Source organism: Tamandua tetradactyla, chromosome 5 (assembly GCF_023851605.1).
Source record: "Tamandua tetradactyla isolate mTamTet1 chromosome 5, mTamTet1.pri, whole genome shotgun sequence".
Lineage (NCBI taxonomy): Eukaryota > Metazoa > Chordata > Mammalia > Pilosa > Myrmecophagidae > Tamandua > Tamandua tetradactyla.
The window spans coordinates 138,942,750-138,956,889 of record NC_135331.1 but is presented as its reverse complement, the minus strand read 5'-3'; the positions used below and the strand labels follow the sequence as shown (position 1 = coordinate 138,956,889).

General features: G+C 34.2%; 1 protein-coding gene across 2 annotated transcripts in view; it reads left to right on the top strand.

Moving 5' to 3' along the window:
* IBTK (inhibitor of Bruton tyrosine kinase) overlaps positions 1-14,140 on the top strand; it is a 101,058-nt gene that overhangs the window by 42,228 nt on the left and 44,690 nt on the right. For both annotated transcript variants that reach the window (XM_077162326.1, XM_077162325.1), the window contains exons 19-21: positions 2,013-2,130; positions 5,465-5,525; positions 6,077-6,198. In XM_077162326.1, the coding sequence (XP_077018441.1) occupies positions 2,013-2,130; positions 5,465-5,525; positions 6,077-6,198 (301 nt within the window). The remainder of the gene's footprint in view (positions 1-2,012; positions 2,131-5,464; positions 5,526-6,076; positions 6,199-14,140) is intronic.

Here is a 14,140-nt window from a genome sequence, read left to right as displayed (position 1 = left end):
AACCTAGCAAGAGAATTCCCTAGCAGTTTGGTCTCTGTTGGGCAGTATATTTTCTTTTACCAATTGAGCACCTCCAAGGAAGTTTTTGTATGGTCTAATTTTATCATTTCTGTGAGACGTGGCACTTTGGGTTCATTGTTAACTAAAACTTAAGAGTAGTTAGAAGTGAGGCATAATCCATTGACTGCAGTTGCAAATTGTCACAATTACAAGGGAGAAATAAAAAACAAATGGAGGAAACCCAGGTGTAGAAAGCTGTTGTGTTCCTCTCTCATCCAGGATTTGGTATAATTAAGAAAAAGATTGGAGGAGTTATATGCTAGGTAGACATAATATTCTGAGAGGGTCATTAGAAAAACAGGATTCTTTTTATGTAAGACTACCTACTAGAGTTGTAATTAAATTGAAGATGTTTTGCATGGAATGGTAGATTCTGCACTGGCATGAATAATATTAAGGTAAGATTTAGATACAGTTATTTTCCAAATATATGTATATAGTATGTATTTATAAACAAATGCAACCAAATGAATTCTGATATATTCCTCAGCATAAATGTATTTTATAGAAATATTTTATCATTTACTTTTAGGAAACTGGGAACATCCTTTAGTTTTATAGCTAAGGGAATAATTATTCTATGCTGCATAAATGAAAGGAAAGTTTATCAATGAAAGTTAAAAATATTTAGAAAACATTAAGTGAAAGTTTGTCAGTTCTTATGTGCCTGCTCTTAGGTGATAAGACTTTAAAATGACTGTTTTTATTGCTTAGAATTTGTGTGTGTGTGTCTATTTTAGTTTTCCTTATAACCAATCATCTAAGAATTTTTTTGGCTTTTTGGTATGGAAATTGAGTTCTTTATTTGCCCCAGTACAAGTTATTTTTGACAAGAAACTACAGTTTGTTTTCCTTATTCTAAATGTTCAAACCTGACAACTTCAGAAATAAGTGTGTTCTAGTTTGCTAGCTGCCTGAATGTAGTATATCAGAAATGGAACAGCTTTTAAAAGGTAGAATTTATTAAGTTGCTAGTTTACAGTTCTAAGGCCATGAAAATGTCCCAATTAAAGCAAGTCTATAAAATGTCCAAATTAAGGCACCACCAAGAGGTGACCTTCACTCAAAAGCCGATGAAGTTCAGAGCATCTCTCTCAACTGGAAAGGCACATGGAGAACATGGCGATGTCTACTATCTTTCTTTCCAGGTTTCTTGTTTTATGAAGCTCCTCTGGGGGGGTTTTCCTCCTTCATCTCCAAAAGTCTTTGACTGCAAGGGCTCTGGTAGTTCTCATGGCTGTCTCATCATTCTGAAGCTTTTTCCAGTATGCATCCTCTTTTAAGAGAGTCTGGTAAACTAATAAAGACCCACCTGGAATGGGTGGAGTCACATCTCCCTCTAATCCAAGGTTACTACTCATAATTGGAGGTGCCACATCTCCATGGCGACAATCTAAAGATTCCAATCTACATTATTGACTAGGAATTAAAAGAAATGGTTGCTGCAACAAAATTGGATCAGGATTAAAACATGGCTTTTCTAGGTACATAATCTTTTCAAACCAGCACATTCCACTCTCTGGACCCTAAAAAAGACATGTTTTTCCCCGTATTCAAAATATATTCATTCTATCACAATATCAGAAGTCCATAAACCATTTCAATATAAAACCAATACAAATACAATACAGGGTTAAAACCAGTACAAAGTCTCATCAAAGTCAGCTATAGGCCTGGACAGTCCTAAGGCAGAATTTTCCTCTGGCTCTAGACCTGTAAAACTCTGAGCAAGTTATTTGCTGCCAACATACAAAGGAGAACAGTCATAGAATACATAGATCCATTTCCATAGGGTGGAATTGGAATGAACACAGGAGTCACCGGAACCACACGTTTGAAGACCTGCAGGGCAAACTGCGTTAGATTTCAAAGTCTGAATACACAAAGTATATCTCATTTTCTGTAGCAATATGCCTTTCATCTTATTTTGTAAATCTTTTCTTCCTTTATAGTTACCCTTAAGAATGCTGCTATGCTACTGGAATTTGCAGCAATGTATAATGCTGAACAGTTGAAACTGTCTTGTTTACAATTTATAGGACTGAATATGGCAGCTTTACTTGAAGCAAGGTAAGTTGAATGTATATATTGACTTGCAAAAGCAGATATTTATATATAATAGTAGATATATTAACAATTTAAAAGTGAATATTAATAAATTCCAGCTTTGTAGAAAATGAAGAAGGATTCAATCATTCCACAAATTTATGAGTGCCTGATATATGCCAGAAACTGTTCCCAGTGCTAAGATAGAGCAGTGAACAAAATCCTTGCCTTCAGTGGAGCTTACATCCTCATTGGAACATTATGGAACAATATTATCACATACTGTATATGGATGTATCTCTCTTTGCTTGTTTAGACTGATGTATAACTATGTGATTGTTAGCTTGATCTTTGGAAACGATCTTTAATACTAATTAAGTTTCATCTATAAAAATTTGTTAATGGATGATTTCTATTTTTTGTTTGTTTTCTTTTAGGATGTTTCTTATTATTTGTTAATACTTTGATCAAAATTAGGCAGTACAAAAAAAGAAATTAGGCAGCAGATGGCCTAAAATTTAGTTCATCTAATTTATTGTAAGCTGATATATACATTGAAACCTTTACATAGATAGCAATAAGTGATGTATGTACCTTTTGAAAAATGACCTATTTTGTAAAAATCAACTGAATATGTGTACTCTGTTTTATAAATTAATGCTTTTTATTACATTGATATTTACCTGGATGGAAAGAATTTGATAAATACTAATGATTTAGGAGTCATAAACATCTTAGAATTAGAGGGACCTTTGGAAATTTATTCTCATTGTTTTCAAACACTTTTTGCAGTGGATTTTTTTAAATGAAATAAATTTAAAAATATTTTTTAATATATGGTCAAATATTTATTATATTTACTCACTATTGAGTGTATGGTGAGAAAAATGTTTTGGTGAACACAAATTTGAAATTAGAGTTCTTGGTGTCAGTTTGCATTTAAGGCCTCAGCATCCAGTTTATTTCTGTCTTTTATTTCAATAATAATAACAGCAACTACTGATATTTAGTACACACTGTATATGCCAGGCAGTGTTCTAAAAGTGTTACATAGATTAATTCAGTTAATTCTTACAAAAATCTTATGAAGTAGATTTTGCTGATATCCTCATTTTACAGATAAGGAAACCAGGAAATACATTTTTTTGTTTTAATGTGGCGAAGAGGTGAGAAAATCTCAGTCCATAAATTTGTTATAAATGGCATCAGTTTTTTGATAACCTATTTTCAACATCAGGAATATCTTTAATGACAGTTCCAAAACATGATTGAGGAAAATGTGTTCTGGTTTTTGGAGGTGAATCACTAGCAGATGCTTAATAATTGACAGTTAGGATTCAGTTTGGAGAGAATTATTTTGGCAATTGAAGACTTTATTTTGTGAAGAATGCTTTTTAAATGTAAATTAATGTTATGAGGTGTCATTGTCATTTAAAAATACTTTTGATATCTTTGTCAGAACCTAGCTAGAGTTTGAAAATAAATTTAATTTCATTGCTGACATTTTTTTGTAATTCTATTCTTAGTATTTTATTACCCTACTTCCCAAAGTATGACAATCCCATTTAGTTTGTCAGATGAGAATGAACAGAAACATAAAACTAGCACCAAATCTGTCTAAAATACAGTATTGGGAAATAATGCATCTACACTATTATTGTTTAATATGTAGTGACTGATATTTCACAGTGCCTTTTAATTGCAGACGGCACATGTACTGTGATTATGTGTCTAGTTGTACAAAATTTTACATCAGTAGACATGTACAACTTGGATTTAAACAAAGATTTATACGAATTTAGCCATCACTAATCAAATATATGATTGCTAGAAGAGTTAAATAAATGCACAGAGATGTTTGGAAAAGGAGAGCTGCATCAAAATTTACTTAGCATCACAACAATGCATCAGTCATCCCCCAAATGTTAAAAAGTGGTGTTTTATAGATGTGAATGTACAAGTTGTTTTGTGCTAGATGTAAAAGTAGTTTACAATATATTTTAGAATGTGAACCTTAGATTTTCAGTGATGTCTGAAAGTACCTCTTTGCAACCTGAGAGTTCATTGAAAATTTAGCTTGAACACAGCTGATTTTGTCCAAACGTCAGTTTACACGTGAAGATGCAAAACCCAGAGAGGTAAAATAAGTTACTCAGGCTCATGTAGGTACTTGATAGCATTGCTAATCCTAGATAGAATCTTGATATTATATTTAGGCCATCATTCTGTCACTATGACATTTTTCTGTTAAAAAAAAAAGAGAAAGTAGAAAATGAAGATAGAAAAACAAATACTTGATATTACTCTAAAATAGGAAATATTCTTATATACTTATTAGTAAGAGTTGCCTGTGTTTTTTTTTCCCCACAATCACACAGTCACATTGCAAAAGTTATATCATTATACAATAATCTTCAAGAAACATGGCTACTGAAACACAGCTCTACATTTCCAGACAGTTCCCTCCAGCCTCTCCGTTACACCTTAACTAAAAAGGTGGTATCTATTTAATGCATAAGAATAACCTTCAGGATAACCTCTTGACTGTTTGGAATCTCTCAGCCATTGACACTTTATTTTGTCTCATTTCTCTCTACCGCCTTTTGGTCGAGAAGGTTTTTTCAATCCCTTGATGTTGAGTCCCAGCTCATTCTAGGATATCTTTCTCATGTTGCCAGGAAGGTCCACACCCATGGGAGTCATGTCCCACTTAGCAGGGAGGGGGTAGGCAGTGGGTTTGCTTGTCGTGTGGGTGAGAGAGAGAGGCCACATCTGAGCAACAAAAGAGGTTCTCTGGGGGTGACTCTTATGCCTAATTTTAAGTAGGGTTAGCCTGTCCTTTGCGGGGATAAGTTTCATATGAACAAACCCCAAGATTGAGGGCTCAGCCTATTGCTTTGGTTGTCCCCACTGCTTGTGAGAATATCAGAAATTCTCCACTTAGGGAAGTTGAATTTTCCCCCTTTTTCGCCATTCCCCCAAGGGGGCTTTGCAAATATTTTTTATTCACTTGTTCAAATCACTCTGGGATTTATCGGGATATCACTCTGGACAAACCTACAAAATCTCATGCCCTGCTCAAGGTTCCATGTACTTATGATGTTCAATTAAGCTGTCCACATAAGTTATGTTAGGAAATAAGTTTTATTCAAGATATTTGTCTTTATTTGTTTGCTGTTTATTTGTTGTATAATAATATAACTGTACCTACTTTCAAAATGAATTTGATGAAGCCATTGTATATAATGGTTAAAATAGCTTTACTTATTTAGTAGTATGAAATATGAAATATTTAAAAATCCTGAGAGGCATTAAGTCACTTGAGTATTAAGATAGAATTTTGTATCCTATTTTTTAGGTCTCTTGATGTTTTAAGTGATGATGTATTGAAAGATCTTTCTGTGTTTTACCGAAAAATGGTAAGGCTTATGTTTTTTCAGTGAAGCCTGACTATGATATTACCAACTAAAGCAGTATAGTAGTCAGACTTCCCAGTAAATTAATTTCCTAATGAATTCTAATACGTTAGGATCTTTTTAAAATGAGGACATAAAATTTCTTTATAGTTCCAAAAACAAATATGGTAATAGAACTTGAAGCTACTTAATGATAAAATTAATATTATTTTAATTTCTTTATAAACGAAAATATTGAAAGTTCAGAGTCTTTCTTCATTTACCAGTGGTCAGGAGAATACAAAAACTCGAATTCAAATAATCGCTAAGATGTGGGCTAATCTGTAACAGTAAAATAGAGTTTGTTTTCAAGTTTTGCTTTTTATGGTCTTTCCAAATGTTTAATGATTTTAATAACAGTTTTTTCACCAAGTTGTAAATTTAGGAAGCTATTAAGCATTCTAGACTTTCTCTAGTTAATTTCACTAAATATCAAAACAAATGGAATGTTATATCTATTTTAAAAAAATCTTTGTAAATTTTTATTTAAAAAAGTGATGTCTTTTCTTTTGTAGATTCCAGCAATGGATAGAAGAGTCATTACACCATATCAAGACGGACCAGATATTAGCTATTTGGAAGTGGAAGATGGAGATATTTTTTTGAAAGAAGAAATAAATATGGAGCAGAATTTTATGTGAGTTCTATTTTCTTTTTTTGCTCTTCCTCCTTTCCTTCTTTTCTCCCCGCCCCCTCCCCAATCTTGGATGCTATTGACTAGGATTTAAAAATTGAAAGACTTGACATAACTATGTGTTTGTGTTCATTTTTCACCTTGTTATAATACAAAGTAAATGCTTAATTAATAATTACAGGTCCAGCAAATTTAAAATATAAATGTTATTAAACATGTTGGGTTCATTAACATGAACATCAGCATTTATGTTAGCTACCTCCCCAAATCCCTCTGAGATTATAGTGAAGAAATAAAAAAGGCACACTGCACTAGAGTAGAGAGAACAAGAAGAGAGAGATCAGAAATCAAAAGAGGTTATCAGTTTTGGAAGTTGGAAAGTAGTTGCCAAGTGGTGACTGACTTCGAACAGAAAAGCTAAAACAGAATACTGGTAAGACTTAAGAATTAGTGTTACCAGGTTTATGAAGAACAGGGTGAGTGGTCTGACTTAGAACATTTTTAAAATTCTTTTAAGAAGCTTTGGATCCCTGATCCCTTTTTGAACACATTCAACCAAGTGACTGCCCTTCCTCCATCCTGGCAGAAGATTAGAGATTCACTCTCTGGAGAATTTGAACTAGAGAGGCTCCAGGCATGCCAGCTACAGTTGAAGTCCTGTTCTGAAAAGATTGTTTTCTAGAGAAATTGACTGGTTCAAGAGCTATAACATACACTGATTGAAATTTGGGGGGATCCTCCTACAAAATTTCTCAAGTTCTACATAATTCCCCTTTAGTAGGGCCGGCCTTTGATAAGCACTGCGTAGAATTTCCTTTCAGTTTTTTAGGCTCATTTACTAAGTGGTTACAGAATTACTTTCCTTATGTTTGGTATTAAGTGAAATCTTTAGTTTTAAGTCATTTACTCTATATAACCAACTGTAATTCACTCAAAAACTGCTTCTTGGGTTACAGAGGTGTTCTTTTTTTTTTTTTAACCCTTTTTCTAGAGTTTGGTAGCATTGGGATACTTGAAGTTTATAGAATCTTACTTAGGTATATGACATGTAATTGTATTAAAATTACAGAAATTATTATATTAACATTGATAAATCTCATTATCCTTCACAAAATCTTCACAGCTGATCTGTATAACTGTGAATGAAATATATTATAAAATCTACAATTTTAAAAGAAGTGCAATACAGTTGTAGCCCTCATGTATATTTTATTTTCCCTTTCCTGATCAGTAAAACCCATCCGTTCTCTGAAATTATTTTAAAAATTATCACTGTTTCTAGGGTGCACGAGTGGTTCTGTGGTAGAATACTTGCCTTTCATGTGGGAGACCTGGGTTTGATTTCCAGATCATACACCCCCCCCAAAAAAAATTATCACTATTTCTGTTCAAGATCATAATTTGTAGTAGCTTGTGTATATGTGCCTTATTTAATTTTTCAAGGTATTTTCCCGTGTACATTTTGTTTTGAACTTTCACAGAGAATGCTAGGGTTAGAACAAGTAGTGGTATCACACCGAGGCCAGGGAAATTAGGGTAAATTGCTCAGTGCTTCATAGGTAATTGTGACCAGAGAATGTATATCCCTATGTATTTTCTCTTTGACCAAAAGACTGTTTGTTTGGGTTGTAAAAATGAGAAGTTTGCTGTTTCTTCTCCATCTTATTGTTGTTATTGCTTTTAAACACAATTGTATTGAGATATAGTCATACATCATACAGTCCATCCAGAGTATACTATCAGTGGCTCACAGTGTCATCACATAGATGTGCATTCATTACCATAATCAATTTCAGAAAATTTTCATTACTCTAGAAAAAGAAATAAAAATAAAAGAGAAAAGCCAAAGCATCCCAAACCCTCTATCCATCCATTATTGACCCCTAGTATTGGTGTGGTACATTTGTTACGTTGACAAAAGAATATTAAGATATTACTGTTCATTATAGCCCATGGCTTGCTACAGGTACTCTTTTCTGTACACACCTCTATTATTATTATTTTAAATATTTCTATTGACAAGTCTTCACACGTGGTGAATAATCAGTGGCTCACAAGATCATCGCATAGTTGTGTATTCATCACCATGATCATTTTTAGAACATTTGCATCACTTCAGAAAAAGAAATAAAAAGAAAAACTCATGCATACCATATTCCTGACCCCTCTCTCTCATTGACCACTAGTATTTCAATCTATCCAATTTATTTTACCCCTTAATGCTCCTATTATTTATTTATTTTTTATCTATATATTATTACTCATCTCTCCATACCCTGGATAAAAGGAGCATCAAACACAAGGTTTTCACAGTCACACAGTCACGTTGTAAAAGCTATATCTTTATACATTTGTCTTCAAGAATCAAGGCTCCTAGAATACAGCTCAGCAGTTTCAGGTACTTCCCTCCAGCCATTCCAGTACACTGTAAACTAGAAAGGGATATCCATGTGATGTATAAGAATAACTTCCAGGATAACCTCCTGACTCTGTTTGAAATCTGAGCCACTGAAACTGTGTTTTGTCTCATTTCTGTCTTTCCGCTTTAAGTCAGAAAGGCTTTCTCAATCCCATGATGCCAGGTCCTGGCTCATCTGGGAAGTTCTGTCCCATGTTGGCAGGGAGATTTACACCTCTGGGAGTCATGTCCCGTGTAGGGGGCAGGGCAATGAGTTCACCTGCTGACTTGGCTTAGAGAGAGTGTCCACATCTCAGCAACAAAAAAGGTTCTCTGGGGGGGACTCTTAGGCACAATTATAAATAGGCTTAGCCTAGTCTTTGCAGGTAAATTGGGCATAGTTATAATTAGGCTTAGCCTATTCTTTTCAAGAATAAGCTTCATAGAGGCGAACCCCAAGATTGAGGGCTCAGCCTATTGATTTAATTCTTCCCAGTGCTTGTGAGAATATGAGGTATTCTCCAAATGGGGAAGTTGAATATTTCCTCCTTTTTCCCCAGTCCCCCAAGGGTACTTTGCAAATACTTCTTTATTCACTGCCAGATTACTCTGCGATACATCGGGGCATCACACTAACCTGGGGAAACTAATAAGACCTTATGCTCTATTCAAGATTTCATGTAATTATGGTGTTCAACTAAACCTGACCATACAAATTAAGTTAGGCAGTGTGCTACCCAAAATCTTAATTTTGCATCAAATAAACATCTCTTGTTTTGGTCTCACAGAGATGTTGAAGTTTTAAAATATGGATGATACTGTCCTTTACCCTGTATTCTGATATACCCCAGTCCTATCCAGATCAGCTTCATATCGTCAAAATCTGATCCCTTTTTCAACTTTTTAAGGACTTCCTGTATGGGGTACTACTGACTTTTATAGCTTCAGAGCGTTAACTCTGAGTCTCAGGTGTCACATTTTAAATACCTTAAGTTTCTGGGAATGACCAGGTTATATACGAACAGTTCAGTATCTCAGAACTTAGAAATAAGAATTTATAGCACCTGAATATGTGACTGCTGTAAGAGCTTACAATATAGGACCCTTTATAATAGGCTCCAACCTGATAACCCATGCTCTTGACTTCAGTTTACTGAATTTTTATATTGTAATTAGTCCATATGAATGAGATGATACTATTTGTCTTTCTGTTTCTGCCATTTCATTTAACATACAGTCCTTAAGTTTCATTCACATAGTTGCATGCATGACCCCATCTGTTATTAACTCCTTATAATACTTTCATACATTTGTTCAAGTTCATTAAAGAACTTTTTAATATTTGTACAGTTAATCCCAATCATCATCCACTGCAAAATTTATTGTGTTATACATTCCTATGTTTTATTCTCCAGCTTTCCTTTTGGTGACATACGTGACCCTAACCTTCCTCTTTCCACAATATTTACCCACAATTCAGCACTGTTAATCGCAATAATGTGATACCATTACTTGTATCCATTTCCACATGCTTAAATTCGACCTAGTTAAATATTCTGCGCATATGAAGCAACTGCTCCCCATTCTCTAACCTCAGTGAATAGCCTATATTCTAGATTTTTTGTCTGTTATGAGTTTATATAGTATCATTCATATTAGTGAGATCATACAGTATTTGTGCTTTTGTATCTGACTTATTTCATGTATAATAATATCTTCAAGGTTCATCCATGTTATTATGTGCTTCAGTACTTCATTCCTTGTTACAGCTGAGTAATATTCCATCGTATGTATATACCACATTTTGTTTATCCATTCCTCTGTTGATGGACACTTGAGTTGTTTCCATCTTTTGGCAATTGTGAATAATGCTGCAATGAACATTGATGTGCAGGTGTCTGTTTGCGTCCTGTTTTAGTTTGCTAAAGCTGCCAGAATGAAAACAGCAGAGATAGATTGGCTTTTAATAAGGGGGTTTATTTAGTCACAAATTTAACTGCAGAGGAAAGACAGCTAGATTTCATATGATTTTCTCTGTCACATGGGAAGGCACAACTGATGACTACTGACCTTCTCTCCTGGCTTCTGGATTCCAAAAGCTTTCCCCAGGGTGATTTCTTTCTGCATCTCCAAATATCTGGGCTGAGCTGAGGTATGCTGAGCTCTGAGCTCTCTTCTGATCTCTTTCTCTTTTAAGCCTCCAGCTAATTAAATTAAATGTTATTCATTGCAGAAGGTACTCCCCTTAGCTGACTGCAGATGTAATCAGCTATAGATAAATTTCACGTGTGATGATTTAAGTCCACAGCAGTAGAACAATGGGGCGTGGTCAAGTTCACACCTGAGCATAATCATCACATGTCCCTTCTTTCAGATCTTCTAGGTATATACAGAGAGTGGTGAGGTCACGGGGTGTTTTTTTTTTATTTTATTTTATTTTTTTAAATACCAAAAAACACAAAGCAAGTACAAACATTCCTATTTTGATCATTCCGTTCTATATATATAACCAGTAATTCACAATATCATCACATAGTTGCATATTCATCTTCATAATCATTTCTTGGAACATTTGCATCTATTCAGAAAAAGAAATAAAATGTAAACAGAAAAAACATTTATACATACCATACCCCTTAATCCTCCCTTTCTTTGATCACTAGCATTTCAAACTAATTTTATTTTAACATTTCTTCCCCCTATTACTTATTTTTATTCCATATGGTCTACTTGTCTGTTGACCAGGTAGCTAAAAGGAGCATCAGACACAAGGTTTTCACAATAACACAGTCACATTGTGAAAACTGTATCATTATTCAATCAACATCAAGAAACATGGCTACTGGAAAACAGCACTGCATTTTCAGGCAGTTTCCTCCAGCCTTTCCATTACATCTTTTTTTTTTTTTAATTTTTTTATTAATTAAAAAAAAACAGACAAAACATTAAGATATCATTCCATTCTACATATACAATCAGTAATTCTTAATATCATCACATAGTTGCATATTCATCATTTCTAGAACAATTGCATCAATTTAGAAAAAAATAAAAAAGACAACAGAAAAAGAAATAAAACGATAGCAGAAATAAAAAGATTATACATGCCATACCCCTTACCCCTCGCTTTCATTTACCACTAGCACTTCAAACTAAATTTATTTTTAGCATCTGTTCCCCTATTATTTATTTATTTATTTATTTTTAATTAATTAAAAAAAATTAACACAACATTTAGAAATCATTCCATTCTACATATGCAATCAGTAATTCTTAATATCATCACATAGATGTATGATCATCATTTCTTAGTACATTTGCATCGATTTAGGAAAAGAACTAGCAAAACAACAGAAAAAGATATAGAATGATAATACAGAGAAAAAATGAAAATAATAATAATAAAAATATATATATATATAAACAAACACACAAAAAAACTATAGCTCAGATGCAGCTTCATTCAGTGTTTTAACAAAATTACATTGCAATTAGGTAGTATTGTGCTGTCCATTTTTGAGTTTTTGTATCTAGTCCTGTTGAACAGTCTGTATCCCTTCAGCTCCAATTACCCATTATCTTACCCTGTTTCTAACTCCTGCTGGTCTCTGTTACCAATGACATATTCCAAGTTTGTTCTCGAATGTCGGTTCACATCAGTGGGACCATACAGTATTTGTCCTTTAGTTTTTGGCTAGACTCACTCAGCGTAATGTTCTCTAGGTCCATCCATGTTATTACATAGCTTCATAAGTTTATTCTGTCTTAAAGCTGCATAATATTCCATCGTATGTATATACCACAGTTTGTTTAGCCACTCATCTGTTGATGGACATTTTGGCTGTTTCCATCTCTTTGCAATTGTAAATAATGCTGCTATAAACATTGGTGTGCAAAGGTCCATTTGTGTCTTTGCCCTTAAGTGCTTTGAGTAGATACCTAGCAATGGTATTGCCAGGTCACATGGCAATTCTATATTCAGTTTTTTGAGGAACCGCCAAACTGCCTTCCACAGTGGTTGCACCATTTGACATTCCCACCAACAGTGGATAAGTGTGCCTCTTTCTCCGCATCCTCTCCAGCACTTGTCATTTTCTGTTTTGTTGATAATGGCCATTCTGGTGGGCATGAGATGATATCTCATTGTGGTTTTGATTTGCATTTCTCTAATGGCCAGAGAAGTTGAGCATGTCTTCATGTGACTTTTGACCATTTGTATTTCCTCTTCTGATAAGTGTCTGTTCAAGTCTTTTTCCCATTTTGTAATTGGGTTGGCTGTCTTTTTGTTGTTGAGTTGAACAATCTCTTTATAAATTCTGGATACTAGACCTTTATCTGATATGTTGTTTCCAAATATTGTCTCCCATTGTGTAGGCTGTCTTTCTACTTTCTTGATGAAGTTCTTTGATGCACAAAAGTGTTTAATTTTGAGGAGCTCCCATTTATTTCTTTCTTTCTTCAGTGCTCTTGCTTTAGGTTTAAGGTCCATAAAACCGCCTCCAATTGTAAGTTTCATAAGATATCTCCCTACATTTTCCTCTAACTGTTTTGTGGTCTTAGACCTAATGTTTAGATCTTTGATCCATTTTGAGTTAACTTTTGTATAGGGTGTGAGATACGGGTCCTCTTTCATTCTTTTGCATATGGATATCCAATTCTCTAGGCACCATTTATTGAAGAGACTGTTCTGTCCCAGGTGAGTTGGCTTGACTGCCTTATCAAAGATCAAATGTCCATAGATGAGAGGGTCTATATCTGAGTACTCTATTCAATTCCATTGGTCGATATATCTATCTTTATGCCAGTACCATGCTGTTTTGACCACTGTGGCTTCATAATATGCCTAAAGTCAAGCAGCGTGAGACCTCCAGCTTCATTTTTTTTCCTCAAGATACTTTTAGCAATTCGGGGCACCCTGCCCTTCCAGATAAATTTGCTTATTGGTTTTTCTATTTCTGAAAAATAAGTTGTTGGGATTTTGATTGGTATTGCATTGAATCTGTAAATCAATTTAGGTAGGATTGACATCTTAACTATATTTAGTCTTCCAATCCATGAGCACGGTGTGCCCTTCCATCTATTTAGGTCTTCTGTGATTTCTTTTAACAGCTTTTTGTAGTTTTCTTTGTATAGGTTTTTTGTCTCTTTAGTTAAATTTATTCCTAGGTTGCAATTGTAAATGGAATTCGTTTTAGTTGCAATTGTAAATGGAATTCGTTTCTTGATTTCCCCCTCAGCTTGTTCATTGCTGGTGTATAGAAATGCTACAGATTTTTGAATGTTGATCTTGTAACCTGCTACTTTGCTGTACTCATTTATTAGCTCTAGTAGTTTTGTTGTGAATTTTTCCAGGTTTTCGACGTATAGTATCATTCGTCTGCAAACAGTGATAGTTTTACTTCTTCCTTTCCAATTTTGATGCCTTGTATTTCTTTTTCTTGTCTAATTGCTCTGGCTAGAACCTCCAACACGATGTTGAATAATAGTGGTGATAATGGACATCCTTGTCTTGTTCCTGATCTTAGGGGGAAAGTTTTCAATTTTTCC